General features: G+C 42.5%; 1 protein-coding gene across 5 annotated transcripts in view; it reads left to right on the top strand.

The window, feature by feature from the left end:
* Positions 1 to 12,281: 12,281 nt before the first annotated feature.
* Positions 12,282 to 26,791, top strand: part of PRPS2 (phosphoribosyl pyrophosphate synthetase 2) — a 38,144-nt gene continuing 23,634 nt past the window's right edge. The window contains exons 1-4 of one of the 5 annotated variants that reach the window (XM_084844201.1): positions 12,590 to 12,667; positions 22,752 to 22,857; positions 22,976 to 23,082; positions 24,105 to 24,178. In XM_084844201.1, the coding sequence (XP_084700327.1) occupies positions 24,126 to 24,178 (53 nt within the window). In that variant the 5' untranslated portion in view covers positions 12,590 to 12,667; positions 22,752 to 22,857; positions 22,976 to 23,082; positions 24,105 to 24,125. Of the gene's footprint in view, positions 14,612 to 22,751; positions 23,083 to 24,104; positions 24,179 to 26,791 lie in introns of all 5 variants that reach the window. The other 4 variants (XM_084844200.1, XM_084844199.1, XM_084844202.1 and 1 more) reach the window with 4 other exon arrangements.

Genomic DNA, 26,791 nt, shown 5'->3' with positions numbered 1-26,791 from the left:
AGAACCTCCAGCAAGTCTATCTCATTGACAATTACAACATGGGGAGAGTTAATTCATGCTATGCAGGTGTGCTGATTCACTATTCCAAACTCATGAAACCCCAAACATTTACATTTCATGATATAGCCTTATTCTGAAACATTAATACATTTTGAAGTTTCAGTACATCTATAGATGATGGGGGGGGGGAAATAATATTTGCATTATACAAATGTGGCAGTTGCCACAAATAATGCACACAAGATCTTATTTTCCTAGTCATGTATAACATTTAGATAAACATAAAAGCGAGATCAATAACTCCTCGTGGAAACATTTTTATTATAGATTTCACTTCTCCAATGAATAAGAAAGAACTCTTATGTGAATTCATCCTTGCACAGAAGTTTGGATATTGACTGCCATTTTCCTTGTTGCTGTTTTATTATTACCTCTAAACAACAAGAAGAATTAAATGGGGTTATAGGAAAGGTTTATGAAAGTAATAATGTGTAACCTGAAGCATAAAATGAAAAACAAATAGTGTAAGAACTCAATTACCTTGAGGTCTGTGTTGACTGATTGTTTGAAATCTTCTATCAGGATAGCACGTTGCTTTTTGTTTGAATGTATTTGTATTTGTACATAGATGATGTTTTTAAACTGAAATGGAAGTATGCCCAGGCTGCAATTTCTTTAACATGGATTATACCCAGTCCTGATTTATTAAACATTATTTAATGTCTTTAAAAGTCTTTAAAAGTGTCTGAGGCTCACACTTGCTTGGAAGCTGTGTGTTGTGAGGTGACAGAAGGGCCCCCTCATCCCATATGGAAAGGATGTGTTGTGATTAGGGGTGCACGAAAGTCACTTACCTGGTCTCGCAGCTTTTTAAAGTCACCCTATCACGGGTGACTTAAAAAAAAAAAAAGCGCGTACGGCTAATGGCGGCCCCCATAGGGAGCCACCATTCACGTTCCTTATTTGGTCGCTGTAATCTACGTAAAGATTACGTAGACTACGGCGAAAATAAGGGCAACGCTATTTGCGTTGCCCTTATTTTTGCCGTAGTCTACGTAAAGATTTACGTAGACTACAGAGACCAAATAAGGAACGTGAATGGCGGCTCCCTATGGGGGCCGCCATTAGCCGTACGGGTTTTTTTTTTTTTTAAAGTCACCCGTGATAGGCTACGTGACGATTTACGTAGCCTATCACGGCTGACTTTGCAAATCTAGCCGTGATAGGCTACGTTAATCGTCACGTAGCCTATCACGGGGGTGTTGGGTTTTTTTTAGTTTTATTGGAATGGCGGCGGCGGCGGCAGCCGGTCAAAACATCGGCTGCTGCCCCCCGCCCCTGATGAAGACCCGACAAACCGCCGCCGGGATCCGCCGCCGGGAGGGACATTCGGGAAAGGTAAGTCCCGTCCCGGGGGGGGGGGGGCGGGGGCGGAGAATTTCTCCCCGAAACTTCTTCGGGGGGCCGAACATGTTGGCGCTCGGCCCCCTGAAGTTTCGGGGAGAAATTCTCCGCCAACCCTAGTTGTGATTGCTCACTGGTGAGGGAGAGGCATTGAAAAGGAACTTTCCAGTATTGGCAATGCCCTTATACACATCTATGATTCGGGTGTATTTGGAATACTGCACACAGTTCTGGTCACCCCATCTCAAAAAGGATACCGTAGAGCTGGAAAAGATGCCAAAAAAGACAAATTGATTAGTGGGGTTAAGCACTTTCTGTATGAGGAGCAATTACAGTGTTTAGAGGGAAAAAGTGATAAGGGGGAGACATGATAGAGTTTTATGAAAGAATTATGCGTGGTGTGGAGAAAGTGGACAGAAAGACATTTTTCTTCCTTCTCCCATAATATTAGAACTCTGGGCTACCCAATGAAATTGATCAGCATCGGATTTAGGACAGACAAAAGGAACTACTTCACACAGTGCATAATTAGCTTATGGCGTTCCATACGCTGGTGGTGATGGTCATTAATAGAGATGGGTTTAAAAGGGGATTTGACAAATTCATGGATGATAAGGCTATCAGTGACTATTAGCAGTGGAGGCTGGTAGCTCCAGTTTCAGAGGGGTGGTGATTCCATTCTGGGCTTTAGTTAGAACCAGCCAGAACTCTAAAGGTGCCATCCAAGATGCTGGACCCATTTTGGGGATAGGGTGCAGCACCTTGGATAGCACCTTTAGAGTTCTGACAGGTTCTAACTGAAACCCAAAATGGAATCATTACCTCCCCGAAACTGGAGCCACCAGCCTCCACTGGCTATTAGCCATAATAGACAAATGGAACCTTCATATTCGGAGGACACTGAATACCTGTTGCTGGGGAGTGACTGTAGGACAACGCTATTGTTTTCAAGTCCTGTCTGTGGGCTTCCCTGAGGCATCTGATTGGACACAGTGAAGATGAGGATGCTCAGGCAGATGGACCTGTGGTCTAATCCTGTAGGGCTCTTCTTATGTTCTCAGCCATGCTGCATATGCATAAAGATATTTACTTCACATTGTGTGCAGGGAGAGGCTGAAAACACGTTCCAGGACTCACATAATTGTCTCAGGGGTCACATGCCCAGTGTGAGGAAGAGCAGACTTCTCCAATGGCCATACTGGCTGGGGATGATGGGAGTTGCAGCCCAACACATCTGGGGGACACCAGGTTGGGGAAGGCTGAGGAACAGTATGGATCAGCCAGTTCAAAGTTTTCATTGGTAAATGATTTTTCCCCTTACCAGTCATTGGCTGAAGGTGGATTCCAACCTTCAGGAGCTTAACATCTTACATAGTGCTTGTAACCCCATGGAGAGATGGCAATGAGTAATCTTCAATCAGAGTGTTACTACCCCTTCACAAACACTTGGATATCCAGGAAAACACACTTGGATATCCAGGAAAACAGATGGGACAACATAAATATTAGGAGTAACCATGTGGTTACAGGCTACAAGCAACTAACTTGTACAGGTTATACAAGGTGTACAGGTTATACAACATGGTTACAGGTGCCACGTGGAAGCTACCTCATGAGTTCTGGTTGTCTGAATCCCTCCTGAGTCTATATCAGACAGCTGTTAATCAGGCACCTGTTAATCTAGATCATGCTTTTGAGATGATAGCTGGGTCAGTAACAGCATTTGTTCTTTTTCAAATCTTAATCATTAAGGTTTAAGGATTACTCTGCTGGACTATTGCAGCATGTTGCTGCTGAACTCCATATGCCATTCTTGGATGACAATGAAGGTTTTTGGGGCCACACATAAAGATCCTCGGTGCTTTATTCAGGCTCCTTCATGCTGAAGCAAGACAAGTGACAACCATTTCTCAGAACCACTGGGTTCATAATGACCACTCAGAATTGTTGCGTGAAGCAGCTCCTTGCCAGCTGATCTGTGCATTCACTATATACGGGACTGTCCTTTTTACATCATCACTAACCTAAAGGTTTATGCCGGAATGCTGCAGTCTCAACTCTGCATGTGGCTGAAAACCTAAGCATACTTATAAAGAAATAAGTCCTATTGAACTCAGTAGGACTTACATTTGAGTAAACAAGTATTAGCATTGAACTGTTAGAAAAAGTGGTATATACATGTTATTGATAAATAAATATATCTTACAGTTTAGCTTTTGCTAAAATATGACACGAGATGAGCTTATGGCCACTTATCAAGTTCTCTGCACATATGCTAGCCTCTTAACAGTTACTGTGAATGTTGGATCTCTACCTGCAGCAATCTTGCACTTCATGTGCATTAACAGTTTTTCACCAAGTGGTTTGTTTGTTTATTACATTGCTATATGGCCCAATGGCCAAAGGTCTCCTGGTTCACAATAAAATTAAAGTAAAGTATTAAACATTAAAAATACAACTAAAAATCATCCATATAAAATTAAACTGAAACCACCACCACCCCCGCAATGAACAGAAAACAGTAGCAGAAAATTCAACATAAGAACTAGCAACCAAAAAGTCAGTGAAACAAAACTGCCTTAGAGCGCAATCCTATGCATGCTTAGACAAAAAAAGCTCTACAACTCCCAGCATCCCCCAGGCAGCATGGGAGGCTTGAAAGAGAGTGTGCAGATGATGCAACAAGTGGTCTGTCCCAGCAGAAATAGTTTGGTAGCACACCTGTTTTCAAAAATGAAGGGCCTCCCTCATGAAAGCTCCTCCTTTGTCAACTGTCAGCACCAGCAGCCATTCCAGTAGGCTAACAGAGGGCGATGAGAAGGTGGAAGCAGGGCTATTCCACCAAGCCTGCTGAAAGACTATTTCACTTTTTCCTCTTCCTTACCCATCCCTTTTCCTTTTGTGTCGGAGTTTTTTTTAGATTGTAATCCTGCAGGCAGGAACTGGCCTATTTAACTGACTGTAAGCTGCTCCAGGAGCCTTTTAGGCCAAGGAGAAGGATAGGATGGATGGATAGGATGGATGGATAGAATCCCCATATTCCCTTAATGCATGGGTATATGGTATAGGGGAAGAAATTGGTCCAGAAATCGATTTGGGCTTTTAAAATGTCCTCGTTAGAACAGGTCCCTACAACCCTGCTTATTATGGGGGAATAATATGATTCACACTTGGACTCAAATAGCACTGTTATTTCATAAATGGATGCACATATACTTAGGTTGTATTTTAAAACATATATTAACAAGCAAATATATTCAAGACAATTATAGAAAGAAAATGGTACCATGGTACTAGTTAACTAAGCTCAGAGCAGGAAGAGAAAGCAAGACATTCTTTACCCAGTTACAGCTTTCTGCTAGCAGAGGTGACTTCCTACTGGGAGTGAACCCCACCTAGTGTTTTCTTTTTACTTTTAAATGATATGTGATGTGATTGGTTACTGTATTATTTTATTTCCACCTCAGCACATCTATCCATACTTCCCCTTTATGTCACTTGTTGCTCCTTTCTCACAGTGACTTTTCAGTGTCCACTAAAAAACTCCTCTAAAACTCCACCAAGGGAATTGCATTTTGGTTATATTCATGTACCCTAACCTTAACCACAAGATGACTCATCTTTGTACTGCCTGGCAAAGACTGCTTGCAAACCACAATATTTCCTAATTCTTTGCTGTTTACTAATTTCATGTAACCATATGCTACCTGCTAATTTCCCTTTGTCTCTTGTCCTCAGAGTCACTACTTTCTCCTAATCAACCAGATTTTACTTAAGGTGTGAGGCTTTTCATTTATAAATGTGCCTAACTTTGGTCAGTCTAAATTTATATACGCTAACCTGTATTCTAATTTTATTTTATGGGTATTAAATCCCCATAGCGGGAGCACCACTGCATTGCATCAGGGAGGTAAGACCAACAGGAAACAGTAGTTTAACCCCACTGAATGGATGGTGTAAACAGTACATGCATCAAGCACTTTATTACTACAATACTTTATTTCTTCTTTATTTTCAGGATCATTTTCATTTGACCTATTTATTGATCAATATATTTGTCAAGTAAGAGGGAAGTAAGAATTGAGCCCAATTCTGGTGCACATGTGTGTGCGTGCACGTACAGCCCAGAAATAATACATTTTTATTCACAACAGAATTTGCTAATTTATAATTGAAATATTTATCAGTTGTCAGAGTTGGCTTTTGATTTTGCATGTTCATTATTTCTGCCTGTGTCTCTGTATCTTCTGAGCCTCCTTTCAGTCTTTACTAGAAAGAATATAGCCATAAGGTGGCTTCTGACAAAACATTTTAAGGGAAGAATACCAGAAGTCCAAATGTAGATCAACTGTCAAATAAAATGAAATATGCACGTGTTGTGATCTCCGAAAAGACCAGTGCTTTGTGGGATATTTTGGAGATTCGCCCAATTTCCTACCTGAAGATTGAACCACATGTTATATCAAAAAAAAACTACCAAAGATGTGCGTGCTGGTTAATGTGAATGTCAAGGTGGGGCTTTTGTAAGGGACAATCAGTTGGCAGGTGGTGGCCCTTTACTGCCAATTCCCCTTGCACATGTCTCCCAGGCCATTTCCCCCCACTGTGTAGCTTTTAATAGAGCCCAGCTCAGTCTTCAGGCAGTACAAGTTCTCAGACCAGTCTTTGCTCTAAACCATTCTAGGAAAATAATACAACCTGCTGGGTTCCCCTTATGGCCTGGACCCCCTGAGCTACTCCTTAAGGATCTCTTCCCTCCTTAAGAGTCCCACCTTCCTTCTTTTACCTTCCCCTTTCCAATAATGTGGGGTTTAGGCTGTAAGCATGGGTGATTAACACTCTAGACACAGGGTTGTATCACAACAATTTACTGGTAAATTAAAGCAAGCCGATCACAACTAAGGGTATTTACACAATAGAGTGGAGTGATACAAAAGGCATTAAGAGAAAATAAAAGCTGCAAAACCCAAGTGAAGTTCCTTTACCCTGGCTGTACTTAGACTTTTTCTAGGTGGCTTCTTCCTGCTCCCTTTTCAGGCTCTGAGCTCCCCAACTCTGCTCTTACTGGCTCTCTTATATACCCTCCCCCCTCAAAACCAAAAGTATTGTTTCAAACCTGAAGAAATGAGACTTAACTGGGGAAATGGAACTGACCCTTAATCAGGGAAATGAAACTACTCCTCTCAGAGATACACCCCCCGCCAACAAAAACAAAACAAAACCCAAACCTCTAAGCTTGACCTTTTCCCCTTTTGCCTCTGTAGGCCTCAAACCTTCACACCTGCCAACAGCCACACATTTTTGGCTTTCTTTTAAGATTTTAAACCAGTGATGTTCATTATTTTTCAAGCAAGAGCCACTTTGGCTCCAGACACTGCCACTGAGCCCACTTGAGAGCCTTTCCTGTGCCATGGGGTGGCTCTCCTCTCCCCGCTGTTCCCTGGCGATGCTGTGCACTGAACTCAGCTGGAGGCCTTTGGGGGCCTCTCTTCCCCATCCCCCTCCACCTTATCCAAGCAAGGACTCATCAGCAAGCCACCAAGCAGGCAAATTCCGACAGGCTCGCTTGGTCCTTGGATTGGGATAGATCTTTTTCTCATTACTGAGAGAGTGCTTCGCGCTGCTCAGTCTGGCAACATCTTCCAGGCAAGGTCCATGCTGCTTGTTCTCTCGGCCGTGCATTCAATTTCATTTCCAGTGCCTGCACAGTGCACCACTGCCAATAGCCAATCATGTTGCTCTGTGCCTCTTGGGCTCTTCTCCCACCACAGCTAATTGGCTGATTGCCCCTGGGTTCTCTTCTCCCCACCCACTGCCATCTTGCAGCTGATGATGGCAGGACTTCTGACTCCTCAGTCCCAGTGCCTTGTCCAGTAGCCCAGATCCCAGCAGCTGGCCCACTGCTAAAGCAAACAACAAGGCAAAGCTAGAGAGGCCCTGCTGAGAGCAAGCAGCTACTGCACGGAAAGGGGAGAGAGGTGCGCTGGAAGTGAACGGAACCTGCAGTGGCCCTCAGGCCTTGCAGGAAAGAACACTGTTTTAAACAACTTTGAATTGAAAAAGTAGACAATATTTCCCCAAAGGTTTGCATTTTATTAAATTCACTTACACCAAACTTGTTTGAGGAATAGCGATCTTTTCAAACCCACATATTGAAATTGTAAATGAATTCATCCACTAGTTAGTTTACAAGCACAAGGTTCTCTTTTACAATACTGGTTTTGAAACTTTGTAGAACAGAATTCACATGAGAAGCATAAGACTGCGCAGGCATTCAGCGGATGGCAGGAAGGCAAAGCCCAGCCAAGGACCATTACATTCCTGACGTGCATGGATCTAATTGCGTGTTTCTTTTTGTTTGAGGCTCAACGTGCAGCTAGTCATTTTTTCTGTAACATGGCGAAATGTGCAGTTGGTGTGGTGTAGTGGTTAGTGTTGGATTAGGACTCAGGAGATCCAGATTCTAGTCCCCACTTGGCCATGAAGCTCACTGGGTGAGTCAGTCACGGACTCTCAGCCTAACCTACCTCACAGGGTTGTTGTGTGGATAAAATGGAGAGAGGGAGGACCATGCAAGCCACCTTGCATTCCTTGGAAGAGCTGGGATATAAATGTAATAATTAATTTAAAAAATACTTTTTTCGGAGCAATGAGGATGAGCATCAGACCATGCTTGAGGCAGATTTTTAAAAATGCAGTTTGAGATAATACTTTATTCATTAAAGTTTTCCTCTTGTAAAATATAGAGGAATACCTGCCTACGGCATTTGTTAAGGAGCAAAATGTCTTCATTACAAAATTAAGAAGTGATGATACTGTACTGTAAATTCATTCAAATGCTGCATATTTGGTGAACATTATTATGTAATATGCATAACTGAAATCACTGTCTATCATGGCAGTCCTGGCTTCCTTTCACATTTTATATTTTAATTTTCTCAGATTAAAAAAAATGTTTCATTTTCCGTAACAGTTTTTCTAGTTACATGGAATGTGACCATATTCTGGGTTAAAGCTATAATCCTATCTACACTAATTTGGAAGTAAACCCATTCGATCTCAGTGGGGCTTCCTTTCAGAAAAATATGCATAGGATTGGGCTGCATGGCTGCAGTATGGTTACAATGGAAGATATATTGCAGAAGAATGGTCATAAGCCCTGCCCAGGTTTGGTGCATACTTTGCTTCATAATGTAACACTGGGGAAGAGAGACCATAGCTCAGTAGTACAGCACAGTCTTTTCATGCAGAAAGTCCCAAGTTCGAACCCCACCTATCCATTAAAAAGGTACAGGTAGAGACCTCAGCCTGAGGCCCTAGAGAGCTGCTGCCAGTCAGAAGGGACAGCACAGGGCTATAAGGACCAACAGTCTGACCTGGTATAAGGCAGCTTTGCATATAGGTTGCCTATAACTAGCTACTTTATTTATTTACAGCATATATATATATATATATATATATATACACACACACACCACTCCACATCTAAACAGATTCCGGAGCAGTGAACAATAAAAGATAAAATGATAAAATGACAAAAGAAATAAAACTCTGTAGTGAAAGTTGTTATTTTTAAAAACAGAGTACCAATAAAAACTGTGGCTGGTCAGTCAAGGAAGGCTTCCTCAAATAAAGATGTTTCAGGAGGTGCCAGAAATAACACAATGTTGGTGCCTGCCTGACCTCCAGAGGCAGAGCGTTCCATAGAAAGAGGGCTCCCACACTGAAGGCTCTTCTCTGGATGGACTCCAAGCAGGTGATAGGTCCATGCAGAAACACCAGGAGCATGCCCTCTGATGACCTCAGACTAGGGATGTGCGAAAGTCACTATTTGCGTTGCCCTTATTTTCGCCGTAGTCTACGTAAATCTTTACGTAGACTACCCGGGCCCAAATAAGGAACACAAATGGCGGCGCCCATGGACGCCGCCATTTGCGTACACGCTTTTTTTTTCCAAAGTCACCCGTGATAGGCTACGTAACGATTTACGTAGCCTATCACGGCTAACTTTGGAAATCTAGCCGTGATAGGCTATGTAAATCGTTACATAGCCTATCACGTGTGTGTGTGGTATTTTTTTTATATTCACTTTGTAATGGCGGCGGTGGCAGCTGGTGGGAAGACCGGCCACCGCCCCCGCCGAAACGCCGCTGGGACCTGCCGCCGAGAGGGACATTCGAGGGAGGTAAGTCCCATCCCGTGGGGGGGGCGGGGGCGGAGAATTTCACCGCCAATTTCGGGGGGCTGAATGCATTGGCATTCGGCCTCCCCGAGATTCGTGGAGAAATTCTCCGCCATCCCTACCTCAGACCAGGCAGGTTGATGGGGGTGCATTTTTTTGCAGGCTTTGCAATACTATTTGACAGATACATATCTCCACAGTGTGTAGCTTGTATAAGGACTGCACCACATATTGCCTTCCCTTTTGGAGCCAATTCATACTCAAATTATGTATGGTTTGATATGACAGACAAATGAATAAACAAAATAAACTCTGCTCCATCAAACACCGAGGCATTTTTCAAAGTTACTCTAATTTTGCCTTGCTGATAAAGAATAAATCAATGTATTAGAACCTGATTGTGATGGTTTGCTCTTTATGTGAGGGGTCAAATTTATTTGAGACTCACAGCAACAAGGAACCATTCATACCGAATTTGCAAGCAACACTTGCATTCCCTGCAAAGTGTTTCACTTCACAATGCTTTAAGAATAAGAAAGAAAACAAACCAAAATTGAACAATAAAATAGATGGGGCATGCTTGAAGTCACTAATATACTTAAGCAAATGATAAAGCATGACATACAAAGAGCCACGATGCCAGGTGTACCCTAAAGTTGTAAGTTGGCACGGTCACAGGAGGCTGAACTCCAATAACTGGACTCCTTAGTTCAGCCACAGCCCTACCATAACATTAAAAGGGATCTGATAGCTAGTACACCCTAGAGCCATTACTTATAAATGGACATTTCACTGCTACCTAGGAAGCATAATTTTTACATTTAATGTCTACAAATCTGTGTATTTTCCGGCATGTCATACAAAGCTAGTTTCCAATAGAATTATTTATGCAGTCCAAATCTATGTATGTCTGTGTTAAGTGGGGCTTACTCCCACATAAGTGTGCATGAAGTTGCAGCCTGAAATATCCTTATTATTCCATCTACCTCAGTAAAGTTGTTCAGACCCTACAGCATAGTACAAGATTCTGTATTTCACTAGTCAAATGTCAACATCTGGATTATGCAAGTAGGATCTGCAGCTGTTGCCATGTATATTCACTTCCTACCAAGAGTCCTCCTGTTCAGAGTGCCAGCCTGTCAGTCGTACCCTCCTCCAAGATACTCAGTGAACGCTGTAAAGGACTCCAGCAGGCTATTCCATTTCTCCAACCCATTCTTCTGTTCCTGTTGATGCTAAACATTCTGTGGCTACTGCGCATGCCCAGTCCTCATTGAGCTGTTTTGTTATTGCTTGTTCCCTCAGGTTTTTTAAAGTTAAAAAAAAAAAAAAAACATGTAAAGCTTGGGACTGATCATGCTGTTATCTCCATTTTTGGCTCCATTTCTGCTGTTTTGGCTTAGTTTCTGCTGGCAATCACCAAAGTGATACCACAAGGCAGTACAAACTAGAATAGAATTTGCCGCGCGGCTGCTGTGCCAACTGGGATCCAGCCTGTCTTGACCAGCTAGAATCAGAGCGTGGACTGGTACAATCTCAGTTTGTGGCTTGCGTTGGTATTACGTGTGTTGAATTTGCATGCATCCCGCTCCAAAAACTGTCCTAGGTATATTGGGCATGCAGAGGTCTACTTATTGCCATGCCACTAAACTGTTGCCATTGCCAACCTGGAACAGAGTTCTGACGAACTGGAAAGGTTGCTCACCGCTTGGTGCCATCTTGGTTGGTCCTGACAAAGGTTTCTCACAATGTTCCTGAAACAGGAACAGCCCATCAACATGAGTTAGGATGAGATCCCAGCTCTCACGTGAGCTTTCCCTAACCTGGCACCCTGCAGGTGTGGTGCGGCTGTAACTCCAGCACCACCACACCCACACAGTTGTGAACAAACTCCCTGTAATTCGGGGGGCTGCCTTCCGCCTGAGCGTGGTGCAGACTGGCGTGCACCCTTTCCCTCGCCCCCTCTGCCCTCGCTGACCACCCGACGCGCCTCTCTCTCCCTCTCGTTTGCAGAGGAGGCTGGTGGCTCCGATTTCGCCGGGCGGTCAATGCATTCTGGGTTTCAGTCAGAACCAGCCAGAACTGTAAAGGAGCGATCCAAGGAGCCGAACCCTCGCCGCAAAATGGCTTCAGCACCTTGGATAGCTCCTTCAGAGCTTTGGCTGGTTCTGACAGAGCCCAGAAGGGAATCACCGCCCCACCGAAATCGGAGCCACCGCCCTCCACTGCTTCTCTCCCCGCCCCCACCATTCCTTGCCCCCTCTGGTCGCCGAACCAGTCTCTTCCGTCCCTTCTTCCCATCCTCCTTTGCCACACTAAATGCCCTTCTACCCACAATGCCCTGCTCCCCACCACAGAGATAGAAGGTTTTAAAATGATCCTCCGCCATTTCAGCATCGTTCTGCGCGTCTTCCGGTCCAAGGTTCCACTAGCGTTCCTGTCTCACGTCCAGTGTAAATCATACCATATCCCTTCCGCGCAGTGCAGGGCGGGACGTCGCTTCGCGGGCGTAGAGGTGTCTGACCACGCAGCGGCGGATTTCACCCCTTTGCCGAGGGTTTGGCCGCGTCGCTCTTCCTCTTTTTTTTATCTCTATGCTTCGCTCCCGCAGCCTCTCCCGTCCTCCGTCTCACGGCAACCGCGTCCCGCCCCTACCTAACGTCACTATCCTCTAGCTCCGCCCACTTCGCCCTCTGAGTCTGCGACCCCTGAACGCAGAGAGGAGCGGGCGCAGGGGGGCCGCGGGCCTACGGCGCGCTCGGCTGGAGGGGGCGGGGCCTCGGGGGAGGGCGCGCGACCGCGGTTATTTGACCTGCCCGCGGCGCGTGCCCGCTCTCTCTCCTTCCTTCCTTCCCTCCTGCCCTCTCTCTCGGTCTCTCTCCCCAGCTCCAGCTCGACCCGGGCTTCCTCCGCCGCCGTCATCATCATCGCCCTTGCTGAGGTCCGCGCGTGCCCAGCCATGCCTAACATCGTGCTCTTCAGCGGCAGCTCGCATCAGGATCTGTCCCAGCGCGTGGCCGATCGGCTGGGGCTGGACCTGGGGAAAGTGGTGACGAAGAAATTCAGCAACCAGGAGACCAGGTGAGGGGTGCTTGCAAGCAAGCAAGCAAGCAGATTTTAGGGCGCCCCGTGGAGGGTGGCCTCCACTGCAAGGCATTCCCCGTATTTTCCAAAGACGCCCCCCTCAAAACAGCATCCACAACAGAGTTCCCCAAAAAACAACAGATCGTGCAGCGGGTGTGGGGGAGAGATCTGTCTGTCTTGGGAAGGCAGGGGATGAAGCTGTGGTTACGGTTGTGTTAAAACTCATGGGCGCGCGCCTCTCCAGCGGGCTTAAGCTGCTCTTGCCTTTAAGTCTGAAATAGCTATTTCTGCCTCTGCACGCACTAATGCAGGCTTGCTCCTAAGCATGCGGGGAAAGGGTGGGGGGAGGTACAGAGAGGGGAAAGTTGCCCTTCGTGTCACAATATCATCGTTCCTATTGTGAGTGTGACCTGGGGGTTAAAAAGCTCTCAAGGCGTAACTTCTGCTTGGATGTATGTTCAAGGGGCCCTGTTTTCATAAAATACGCAAGAAAAAGTAGGATCTCTGGTCTTCTAGCATTGTTTCTGGACGTTTAGTCTGATGGCTGTTATGTATATTACTGAACAGCAAACCTGGGTGGCAGCTGTAGACTGTCCCATCTCCTGAAAAGTGTGCCTGTATGATATATACCTTTTTAAAGTTGTAGATTTTTTGCTTTACTTTATTATTAATTTAAATATAATATATATCTTTTAAAATATAGGCTTTTTTTGTTTCCTAAGTTATATTTTTAAATGTACACATCCATGGGATGGATCCAAATAAAGGTGCATGCAAGTGGACTTCTCCCCCTCCTTCCCATTGGCATCCCCTCCAGCCCCCTGACAATGCTATGCAGAGGGTCAGAGCATCCTGCTGAAGGGTGAGCTGTGGTGTGGGCCAGAAGGGGCCCTCAAAAATTGGGCAGAGGCACCTTCTGTGTTAACAGAAGGCAGATGGATCCAACCCAAAATGTATTTATAGGTACATCTAAAAACATGGCATATGAATTAGTCCTAGGTTTAGAATAATTGACCTCAGTATGCCTTGGGTAACTATTGTGCCCTGGTAGTCACTAGTCTGATTGTGAGCCCCTACTTGACCACAATCTTTGCCTATAAGCTTTCATCAGAAACATAGTGCTGCCCTTTCCCTCCTCTCTAGTTCATGAGTAGGACAGACGAGTGTTTAAAAGACACTGAAGATGTTAAGATGTCACCAAAAACAATCCTACAGCTGTTTTTCAGTGACATGGTCTCCTCATGGATGGCACTAGAAATAAACTTTCAGAGCATAGAATCATAGGGTTGGAAGGGGCCTACAAGGAGTGCAACCCCCTGCCCAGTGCAGGAAGCCTGATTCCCAGGTGGCCTCCTATCCAAGTCCTAACCAGGGCTGACCCTGCTTAGCTTCCGAGATGGGAGTTTATTATTTTATAAATATATTTCTGCCCTTTTTTTCTTCTCGTTTATGAATCCTAAGATCAGGGTTATCAACCAAAACTATGTATTTAGAGTGAACAGACTGCAAAGCTTGGTGGTCTGTGCACAGAGCCTATTTCATGGGAATCACATCACATTCCTTCTTTTGTTTCTTTCTCTCATACCCCTCTGTTTCCTCTAATCCTGCTCTGAAATACAACTGAATCTTCTTGTGATTTGCTTCTGAGAAGGCATGGGCATCTGACTGTTCTACTTGAGATGGAAATAGTTAATCTTTATCTCTCCTCTCTTTCCTGATAGTCTTTCATTGTGGAGCATCCAAGCATCTTTGTCCAAGTAGCCCTTCAGTAAAAGAGCTGTCTCACTTTCCCAGCACTCAAACCATAATATTTAGTGCCTGAAGTAAATGTAATTCTTCCATCAGATCTGCTATTTCAAGTGCAAGTGCCATGTTATTGCAGCTGGGAGACTGTCACAGGCACCCATTGAATAGTGCTTGTGACATATGAACTGCTGACAGGTAACACAGCTTTCTTGCCATACATGCCTGCACTATTTTTGTAAAGGGTTTGAAAGCCTTAAAAATGTGGAATGTGTGTTGCCTTGCTTTAGAACACCATCATAAGAATACTTCTCACAACCTAATTTTCAAGGGGAGGAAGAGGGACATTGTGTAGCTGCTTAGATCCTCCATGTTGGCTTTAGACAAGCCTTTGGCAGTTTTACCTTTGGAGCAAGTCCAGCTAAAGGGTTTCTCCAAACATATGCTGAGGCTTGAGTTGGACACAGTAGAGATGAAGACCAGCTTTTTCAAGTTCCCTTGTCTGCTGTTGACTGCATAAGTGAAATTGACAGCACTCCCTTTAACACAGGGCAGCAAGCTATGCATATGCATGGTTGCCTTCTCTGTAGCAAGGCATTCTCTGCCCCAGATCATATATACCTTCTTTTATAGAGACTTTGCAGAAGGTCCTCGGTTTGTTCCTGGCAACTCCAGGTAAGCGGGTCAGGTAGCAGGTGATGGGAAAGACCTCGACCTGAAACCCTGAGGAGCCACTTCTGGTCAGAGTAAGCAAAACTGGGCAAGATGATCCAAGGATCTGGCGCATATGCAGCTTCTTGTGATTGGATGTAGTGCTATGGGGGACTTGCAGGAGGAAAATGCACTTTTTTGAATCATTTGGATGAGACCAAATATGTGTGTGTTTCCAGGGTGGCCAGAATATTAACACCCTAGTTCTTTACACTGTATTAAGAAGTAATCCAAACTGTTTTCAGTGATGCTTAGCGCTAAGTCATCCCTCAGAAGTGGGATGCTGGCCGGTGTTAAACCAGCAGTGGGTGGGCTGCGTTCGAAATAGACCCTGTCAAAATTGCATACTGCTCTTTAGCGTTAATGCGTATTAGATACTTGAGTAAGTCTTTGTATAAGGGTCAGTATGGCACCCTGCTCATGCATTAAGGCAAATATACATTTACAAGTAGTCAAAGGTACCAAGAGAAGTATGAATCCCTGTGATCATGTAACTAGAAAGGAGAAGTGAACTCGGTTGAGGAGTTTAGCCTACAAAGTTGCTGAGAAAGTTTGAGTGTTTATTTCCTCCCAAACTGGTTCACTTGGAAATGTCTTGCTTATTTTCCAAGACTGAAGGGACTAATGCAGAGGCTAACATATGGAATATTAACTAAAAAAGAATAGTCCTGAATTTTCTGGACTTATAAAATGGATGCTAGGAACCCTTGCACTCTCGATTCTAAGCACACCTAAGGCTCGTTGATTTCAAGTATATATGTTCTTAGCATTTCAGCCTTAAGCTGTCCTAAAATGACTTAGAGGGCAACAACACTGTTACTTGCTCCCCCCTCCCTTGATTTTCCAGCATGTGACCTAGCCTGGGGCTTAGAACATGCACTAATCACTTTTGCTTCAGATGTGTAAACAAAAGAAGCTTTTTGCTTGTGTTTCTTTAAAAATAAAAATCACCAGTGGGAGTGATGGCTCCAAATTGTAGGATGATGGTTGTGAAAACCAAGAAGAAGATAATAGAAAGTTGCAATAATTTGAGCTAATGTGTGTATGCCCTAATGGGCTTTTTCTGATTTAAATTTGTGTGGACACTTCCTGTGTTTTCATTCACTTTTAAGTTCATGTGACTGTTTATTATTTTACTGTTCACTGCAGTTTCTTGCAGTGCTGCAAGAAACATGCCTCAAACTTGGGCTGGATGTGCCTGATCTCATCAGATCTCAGAAGCTAAGCAGGGTCAGCCCTGGTTAGTACTTGGATGGGAGTCCGATTGGGAATCAGGCTTCCTGCACTGAGCAGCGGGTTGGACTTCTGATGGTCTTGTAGGCCCCTTACAACCCTATGATGCTATGACTCTATGCTTTACTGTTTATTGCAATTTATTTATTTCTGATGGCCTGTGCCTCTAACCCTTCTGGCATACAGAAATAGTTACTGTGCTTCAGTTAATGCATGCATGTGGCCCTATTGTTGCACATGCCATGCAAATGAATAGTTTCTGATTATTCTGAGTCAAAGTGATAGTTTGTGTGAACAAGATACCCGTATCTTAGCTCTGTTGCAAAGGATGCATGTAGTCAAAGGATACTTAATAGAAAGAACTTCATGAGAACAGAATTGCATTTGACATCTTTTCTAGCTGTACTTGTTGGTCAGAGAAAGCAATGTATTGATAGTTCATTCTTTTCTCTATTATTTGGAATATCTTTGATCTCTTGGTGCTGCAGTGCCACTTTCAGTCTTTCCTTGTGACTCTTACTTTTTCTGCCACCAAAACATTTTAGCACTTTAGGGCTATACCCATTTAGTAGAGTAGACATGCTTAGGGTTGCAATGTTGCTTACCAAGATTTTTCTTCCTCCAATAGTTATCTGTCTTTAGGAATTTCTTTAGTCGGACTCCACATTTGTATTTTATATTGAATCGCTCTTTACTTTGGGTTCATGCTCGTAATGTTTTCTTTGCTTTTACTACAAATTCATATTTTATATGCTCTTTTCATCCTTCATCAGTTCATTTATTAGTGATAATATTTTCAGTCAGAATTAAACTTAAGATTTAAGGGAATAATCAAACCGTTATTTTAGGAAAGGACATAATTTCAGTATTTGTGTCCAACTGTTCCCTGAGGGTACTCGAGGTGATATTTTAGCCTCAGAACAGTCCTGTGATGTGGATTAGTCTGAGAGATAGTAACTTACCTAGTCAACTATGAACTACCCTGAGTATTTGAACCTCGGTTTCCCACATGCAAGCACATCATTACTATCACAGATTTAACTTCAGATATTTGAGCAGTCCAGAGCAAAGACTTGACTGTTTAATAAGAAAAGAAATGTTGCTGGTGGGTTAATGTGGTAGTTTCCGTTGTACCTTAGTGTGTCTTGCAAACATATGTTTTACTACCACATATTCATATGGCATGGGGTTGCAGCCAGACTTTACTAGTTAGCATGTGTATCTGGATGACACATGGAATGGTACACATGCTTTTCATTTTTCCACATTGCATTTAAATTTAAATGTCATGTGTATGTTTATGTGAATGTATGTATGAAGCAGTCCATATTTTCTATTAAAATTGGTGAGGGTTGCAGCCATAGAATGTGGATTGAAAAATGATTTTTTTTTAGTTCAAATGAAATTATGTTCCTTCCTGTGATTAGCAAAATATGAATTTGACCATCTGGATTCATATCTCCAGAGGCCTCACTGACTGCATTTGTTCAGCTCTTATTGCAACACTGTTAGAGTTTGTAAGTGTGTGTTCAGCATTACGCATTAATAGAAGTGAACAATTAACCAATTGGCTCAGTATTAAAATACTGGTAATCTTCCCGGAGAAAAATTCTGGTCCCTTCCACATAAGCCCTGAGGCAAATGCCTGTGTACATTGATAAGCCTTGCCCTGAGGGTCAACAAACCCTTGTTTGGTTGGACCAGCTTAGGGGATGAGTTCCAGTCAATAGCCTGCCAGTGTGTCCACCCCTCTTAAGTTAGCCTCTTTGAAAATTGCATATGTGTGCAGGCATGCTAATACAGTATGTACACACCAGGTTGTGTGACGTACATACATGGTCCTAACTGCATGGTAGTTGGATAGCAGTTGCATTTCACTGAAAAGTCGTACTTGATCTAGTACAACATGAAAAAAAATGTGTACACTAGAGTCCTTATAAAATTCAGTGGAAATATTAATCAAGTAAGCGATATTGTCTTCCATATGTGAAAGCTGATACTTTCAGTTGTGCATTGAAGCAGGCTTATTTAGTATACATGCTCTCTTCTAATAACTCATTCGGACATTATCTTTTCCAGTGAGGAACTTCCAGGTTATTCAGCTGTGATCTAGGCACTTTCTGTAAGTTGGTCAGCCACGATAGGTAACAAGGGGGAGAGAGTTGGTGGAAGTAAGGGGAGATTATAGCTTTAGTACTGTCTTTGGCCTTTTTCTGGTTTCACTAGGTTAGATCCAGATTTAGCCAGACTTAGAGTAGACTTATTGAAATCAGTAGGTCTGCTCTAAACATGACTAAACCTGGATCCAAACTATTGTTTGGTTATCCCTTAACTTGGCCATCCCCAGTCTGATGCCTTTTAGATGTTTGGGGCTATAACTCCCATCAGTTATCAGTTAACTTCTCGTCTGGATTACTGCAATGCGTTATACGTGGGGCTGCCTTTGAAAACGGTCCGGAAACTTCAGCTGGTCCAAAATAGGGCAGCAAGATTGTTAACAGGGACTGGCCTGCGAGCTCATATTACGCCAGTACTTTTCCAGCTGCACTGGCTGCCAGTCCATTTCCGGGCCCGATTCAAAGTGCTGGTGTTAACATTCAAAGCCCTTAACGGCTTGGGGCCAGGTTACCTGAAGGATCGCCTCCTCCCATATATGCCTGCCCGGACCTTAAGATCATCATCAGCGGCCCTTCTCCGTGAGCCCCTGCCAAAGGAAGTGAGGCGGGTGGCTACTAGGAGGAGGGCTTTTTCTGCTGTGGCACCCCGGCTCTGGAATGAGCTCCCTAGTGAGGTTCGCCTGGCGCCTACATTGTATTCCTTTTGGCGCCAGGTGAAGACCTTTTTATTTTCCCAGGCATTTTAGCTTTCTAAATTTTTATCTTTGCTGTTTTAAATCTGTATTTTAAACTCCTGTACTGCTGCTAGGTTTTATTGTGGTTGTATTGTTATATTGTGGTTTTAATGTTCTATATATTTTAAATTGTTTTATTGTGTGTTGTTTGGTTTTAGTTTTTGTGAACCGCCCAGAGAGCTTCGGCTATTGGGCGGTATAGAAATGAAATAAATAAAATAAATAAAAATAAAATAAAATCAGTCACACTCAGAGTGGCTCATGATCAGGGATGATGAGAGCTGTAGTCCAAAATATCTAAAAAGCACCAGGTTGGGGAAGGCTACCTGAACTTATGGTAACTCAGGCCTGTGATATTTTGATTCATCATCATGATTTACATTTTTATACCACCCCATAGCTGAAACTCTCTGGGATGTTTACAAAGATTACAAACATTAAAAATACAATATGCAAAATTTATAATAAAGGTATTATAATATTGTGGCTTTTGAATTGTAATTAAGTTATTGTTTTTTCAGGGCAGGGATGCACAACCTTTTCAGCTCCAGTGGCCATGTCTGCTGGCGTGATGGAGGCTACGTATAGACACACGCACACCACTCATTCTCATGCACACTCACTGCAGCAGCAACAGATCCTGGTCTTGCAGCAATAGCATCTGTTGCATGTTGCAACATCAAAGTATTGATGCTCCCCAGCCCCCCCAACCTTATTGCCAAACAGAGAGGAAAAAACTCTGTATGGTTCCTGCAATAGAAGCTTCATTCCTAGAGCATCTTAGGAAGCTGGCAGGAACCTTCAGGCACTCTTTTCTAGGACACTCTAGGAACAAGGCTTCTATGGCAGGAATAATAAAGTTTGTTCCTAAAGCTTTTTTCTTCTTATTTTTTCCCCTTCCCCCTTTCTTTCAGCAGCCCAGATGCTGGGGGTTTCAGGGCCACAGACAAGTCTTGGGGGCCACACTATTTGCATCTCTGGTTTAGTGGTAGACAATGATGTGTTTTTTCCAGAAAATCTTTAACTGGAAAATGTGCTGATGCAAATTAGACTAGTTTGCTTAAGGTCATTTGCACTGGAAATTTTTCTCTTTGCATTGGAAAATCACTAGAGAGTAATCCAATTTAACATGTTTACTAAATGCAAGTAAAATAAACAACAGTGCTTAAAAAAAAGTGCTCCATGTTAATTTTTTTGTCTCAAATATGTGACCTGAAATATTTGAGGGGGGAAATTAGAGCACACTTAATGTGATTTAAATGTTGTATCATGTAGACATTTTTATTGTAATATTTTTACATTTTTATTGTAAAAGTTTAAAGACAATAGCATTTACTTCTCTTATTGTTTAAATGTAGGAAAGAAACAAAGGTACTGAAAACTTGACACTAATTCAGCCTTCCCCAATCTTCTACCCTCCAGATATGTTTGACTACAACTCCCAGCATCCTTCAGTCAGCAGCATGGAGGGCACCAGGTTGGGGAAGACCACAGTAATTAATTTTAGCAACCAAAAAAATTGTGCATGATATGTTGACAACAACTCCTCTGTTTCAACAGAGTTCAGCTGTCTTCCACTGAGGTTGTTGGGGCACCTTCAGTTTTGCTGTCACTACTTCTTAGTTCCATTTCACACCAAGGCATATATGTATTTCAATCACATACATGTATTCTCTCACATACTTGCTAGGGATAATCACCTGAAAAACATTAATTATGACTTTGAAACTACCGTGCTTGTCTAATATTGTATTTGCAATTGGTATCCATTTATTGTTCTTAATGAACTTTGGAAACATATTTTTTTCTGCAGAAAAATTAAGTGCCCCCATCACTGGTCGGAGGAAGGCTATTAACAATGCCTCCTTCTGATAGGTTCTGGCATTGGCAGGATGTTAAAGAAATTGGGAAGTAGTGGTGGATGAGTTTCTTGGCTAGCAGTTGGAATCTGGCAATGTGTTAAAAATGCGGATGATAACTCCAAAAAGGCTCACCTGGTGACTTCAGAAAAGCTCACCTGGTGTTGTCTTTGATGTCCTTTCAGCACCAAAGACCTCCATATTCTCTCAGGCCCTTTAGAATGCAATCGTATACACACTTACATGGGAGTAGGTTCTACTGAAGTTAGTAGGACTTATGTCTGAGCAGACATGCATAGAATTGCACTGTCATGTTTTATTGCTCAGCTTTAATCTGTTTTATCTCTGCTGTGGGATTTTACACTGCTCTCATATTTTTATGGATTTATATTGTTCTTTTGTGTTTTGCATTTTATACATTTTGTATTTTAATCTGTGTACTTGACTGTGTCAGCTGCCATGGGAGTTTTGTTGAAAGGTGAAATGTAAGTACCCATAAACAAGGGGCTACGTCTTCCTTTTGTGACATCTGAATTAAGACTTCATGTAGCAATCTTGCCATGTACCTAACACAAATGTTAAGTAGTTCCTCAGGTTAACTTCTAAAATTGTATGGTCGTTGGTGTTCCTCAAAATATGACTCTGTAAGGTAGCTGGTTTGGGACATGTCTCCTGTATGTAATATGGATTTTAGACAGTACTACAGTGCAAAATTCAGAGGTTCTTGGATGAAATTGATTATTTAGACCCATTTCAGTCTGGCATCTGGCCTGGTTTGGGACAGAAACTGTTTGGTCATCCTGGTTGGCAAACTACATCAGGAGCTGGACAGAGGAGCTAATTCCTCTTGGTTCTGCTGGGTCTCTCAGCTGCTTTAAATATTTTTGATCGTGCTGTCCTTCTGGATTGCCTGGCAGGGATGGGTTTTGAGGGCATTGTTTTATGATGGTTTTGATTCTTTCTGGGAGGTCATTGTCAAGTGATGTTGGAGGACTTCTGAGTCAATGACAGCCCCCCCCAACCTGGTGCTCTCCAGATGTTTTGGACTACAACTCTCAGAATCTCCGACCATTGACCATGTTGGCTGGGGCTGATGGGTATTGTAGTCTAAAACATCTGGGAGAGCGCCAGGTTGGGGAAGCCTGGCTTATGATGCCATATGTTGTTCCATCTTGTCCCTATATTGTTTTAACATCTACAGTGGTTGTACTGGTAACACATAGATTGGGCAAAAGTGTTCCTTGGCACTGCATATTTCAGCTCATCAAATGAAAAATAAAACAGAAAAATCTATTCTGAATGTTTGGAGGCCCCAGGCTTGAAGCAAAATCATGGAAACGGACCATCAGTTTTCCCTTACTCCTTCAGCAAATGTTTTTGTTACCTTTAATTGGAAATAATGAGCAACTAGCAGTACAGTGAGCAATTTAGACTGCTGCCCTGCCAGTGGAAGAGCAAAACAACTACAAAGCTCAAAGCAGTAAGCACTGGTGTACACAAGATGATTTGGGGCAGCTTTGTTTAAGCAGGCTGGATGCGCAGCAACTTCAAACAACTTTCTCATGAACTTTAACAACCAGGGTTCTACATGACACCCCTGGCAGAGAACATCTGGAGATCTGGGGTGCATTGTTATCAGTATGTGGATGACACAGAGCTCTATCTCGTTTCCATCTGTTTTCAGGGATGTCCTGACCTGTTGCCTGAAGGCAGTAATGGGCCGAATTAGGGCTAGCAAGCTCGGTGTGGGATGAAATATTCTTGTGATGCAGGGTGTCAGTCTGTTAATGGTAGGTAGCACGCCCCTTGAGAGGCAGGATTCATAATCTGGGAGTCTCAGATAGTGGCTGTGACCAGGGTGGTCCTGTCCCTAACTTAAGCTGGTACACCATTTGTGTTTATTTCTAGGGAAGCTGGACCAAGCCACAGTGACATATGCCTTTTTTTACATCAAGATGGAACTCCTGTAATGCACTGTACATCTGGCTGCTGTCGAAGAATCTTCAGAAGTTTCAGTTGGTCCAGAATGCAGTAGCTAGAATGCTTATGGGAACAGCTATATGAGCATGTTACACCCATTTAGAACATATGCACTGATTACCAGTGTGCTTCTCCTCCCGTGTCCTGTCCACACTCTAAAATCTGATGGAGAGGTCCTTTTTGCATCCTGTCATGGGTGGATGTTAAGTTAGTCAGGATACATGAGAGGGTTTTATGGAAAACCAGCAAGAATAATTTTAGATTTAAATATTACTATATTTAATAATATTTAAATATTATTTATACTGTTATCAGGACCTGGAAGAGATAAAATTGTACAGTGAAGAAGATGAAGTGGGGTTTGCTCTTAAACCGTATAGCTCAGTGAGCTGTCTGTTGTGTTGAGTTCACAATTTTATCTCTGTAACCTGAGCCATCTAACAGAGAGCAAGGTAACCTGTACAAGGCCACATGTAAACAGTGACATGCTGGATTTACTACTTTACTAAGGATAAGTGAGAACTCCATTCTGTGATGGCTTCATCCTTACATTACATAATTTTACACTATATTAAATATGAAAGCTGACTGCCCCAATTACAGAGAAGGACTCTGCCCTTCCCTTTCCATTTCCTCTCTACAAATAGGTGATGGGTGCTTTTGCAGACAAACTTCAGGCTTTGGGGATCTACTTTGTTTTTTGTTAGACCCTGCGATCAACCAGAACCTGGTGCAAAAGACAGAGTTAAAGAATTTCAGAACCAGACATTTGTCTTGAATAACAACTAAATAGAGGTCACAGACCTTTTCTCTCTGCTGAACTTAATCACTGTGTGACCCCAGGTTCTAATGTTATGAGAGGGGGAAAGAACTAGCAGGGGGGAATGACATTCTAGTCCATTTGTCAAAGAAGGGAAGTCCTGTGAGCTGAAAAGAGGTTTATATGTGTGAATTGTGTCTAAATTGTTTTATAATGATTGAGAGCCTCTGCCCTTTAGAAAAATATGAATGCTGCTGACTTTGAGCTACAGTGTATGGTGTTTGATCTGTTTTACAGAGAGAGAAGTGTAAGTGAAGCATGCTAGTAGGTCTTAAGAGGAATTCCTTCTTTTGGATAACATACATTAAAGGGTAAGACCATTTTCACAAGGGAAACTTGCATTGGCTGTTGGGTTTACTATGCATGTAAATCAAACTAAAATGGCTGCATTACCTAGAATATAAATTCAGTTGAAAAGTGTTTTTCACCTTTCTGTCACATGAGCCATATTTATAGGCAATATGTTCCAGTCAAAGGCATTGAGAGAAGAACGGTCTAGCTGAAATAGTGACTTGGCTAGGTTTGGCCCCATTATCTCTCTCTTTATTGAGGGGGTGGGGGTCTTTGATTTTTAATCAATTGAAGCAGCTTTTGTCATAAAGTTTATAAAATGGTGCAAACTTAAAAGCAAAAAAAGAAAATTTAAAGCTGTACCATAAGTATCTGTTGTGTGTTTAAGGTCATCTCCTTTGTTATTTACTTGTTTGGGCACTTTTTAACTGAGAACTTGAAGTGAACTGAAAGTTCCAAATGGCTGAATTTGATAAATTGCACAAAACAAACATATATGTTCTGCTCGGAGATGTTCTGGCTTGATTGCCCATTTATCTGTATGTCACTGCAGAAGATTGTTTAAACTTGGGGGATGGGGGAAACACTAATGGTTAATTAGTAATTTTGTCCTTGATACATCTGGAATACAGTGAATTTTTGTAACCATCTAAGTGATGCAAACTGTTGGCATGATCAAGCGAAGGTTAAGCCCTTTTAAGTTCCACTGAAGAGTAGGGATGTATGGATTGTGTAAAATCCGTTCCATCTGTTTTTTGCAGATTGTCGGGTGCCTTTTATTCTTTGTCTGCCCATCACTGGAATCAGGTTGTTTTTTTTTTTTCCGAATTTGCACAAATGTGCATTTACAGAATTTTGAATGTGCAAAAATGTGCAGATTCCCCCCAAATGCACATTTTCATGCTTTAGTCTATTGTGTAAATGTGCAGTTTTGGCCATTTAAAAATTTTGGCATAGTTTTCTATGACAAAATTTGCTCCAAATTCCCGAGGGTTAGAAAAAGTGGTCCGCAAGTCTGTAGAATCGACCTGACAGGAGAAAAGCTGCAGGTTGAATTCATGAAAATCCAAATTCATTTGGTTCCGTTGCGGATTTCTCTGGCATCCCTATTGAAGAGTAAAGCATGTGTTTAAGGCCTTCATCTTGAAATTAGTGGGACTTGCACCCTTAACTCAGGATCAATCCTGGCTTGTGTATTCTGCCAGTTTACTTTTATCTTGGGGCCATTGCATATGACATTAAAAAAATTGTGGCAACTGTCAATATGACAAATAAGTTTATCTTACTAGTACATATGACAAGTTGCTGCAGCTTACTGTTAAGTGTCTGCTTCATGACAAACCCATTATTTGTCTCACAATAATGTGTGAAAAGGGCCTCAAGTGGACTATGCCCTGGGGATAAAGAACCTCAAAATTGCATTAATTGCATTAGTTGGTCTGCTATCCATTGTGGAAAAATAACTAATACCTCATTTGAGCATAAGCTAAAACGGCAGAGAAATGTACTATCGTGACATCGTTTTCCAATAATGTAAAATTCAGATAAGCTGCCCATTGTGGGGTGACAGCTGAAGATGTGCTATGACCTTTACATTGAGTTTGCCTGAAAACCTCACACTTTATATGTCTGTTCTGTGACATCTTTTTAATTAGACAACCTATGCTTAATTAGATAACTTATACTGCATAGGAATGCATTTAGACCTTATTCTTCCTGAAACATTTGCATACTTCAAAGGAGAGGTGCATATAGCTTGTAATTACAATGAAATTGCAATTTCATTGAAATAAATAAATAAATAATTCAGGACTAGCCCCAAACCTTCCAGGTGTGTCATTACAATGAGCAATGATAATATCTGTTACCTTTTGCTGTGTTTCTTATACCCCCTGAATGTAAATTTTCTTTTATGGACAGTAGAGTAGCAGGATGGAATCCTATAATTCTGTAGAACACTGCAACTGTCTGGACATGCAAAGCGGTGTACTCATGGTGCTATCAAACATTACACATCAAACTGTATATGTTACATCAGCGTTGGCTTTCAACAATATGTGCTAAGGAATTGTGTTCATGGCGATGACAGCTTGCAGGGTAATAGTTAAAAGTTGGAAAACTGCAGAACGTCTAACACTGAAGTCTTGGTACATGGAGCTGTGGCAAATAACCATGGCAGAAAAATGGACATACCAACTGAAATTAGCTTAAAGGCAAAGCTAAAATACCTGGTTTTAATAAAATATGGCATTATTTTATTTCATATACAAACGAGGGACATACACAACAATATTTGTCAAAGCCTTTCTTCAGATTATGGGAAATTGACTAAATATAATTTGTTATTATGAAGGACCATAAAGAAAACCTCCAAGCAGTCAATGGATTCCACCAATATTTTTGTCTGTAAAGTAAAGGGCGGCGTGGGGGGAATGGCCTCTACCACTCCCTCCCACCCTCCAGCAGGACACTGGATACTTGGAAGCCTCCGAGATCAAGGGCTTCCATGTAATAAGGGCACAACCTATAGGACTGCACCCTTAATGAATCAATATCATGTATTTGATATTGGTTAATTTGCCTTGGTTTATTTTAAATTTTTCTCTGTCTACCATACAGCTTCATTTTGCTTC

Source organism: Heloderma suspectum, chromosome 3 (genome assembly GCF_057233095.1).
Source record: "Heloderma suspectum isolate Gila_16-S chromosome 3, 16-S_ref, whole genome shotgun sequence".
In the NCBI taxonomy this organism is placed as follows: domain Eukaryota; kingdom Metazoa; phylum Chordata; class Lepidosauria; order Squamata; family Helodermatidae; genus Heloderma; species Heloderma suspectum.
Note: the sequence above shows the minus strand (reverse complement) of the source record. Positions and strands in the feature narration are given on the sequence as shown.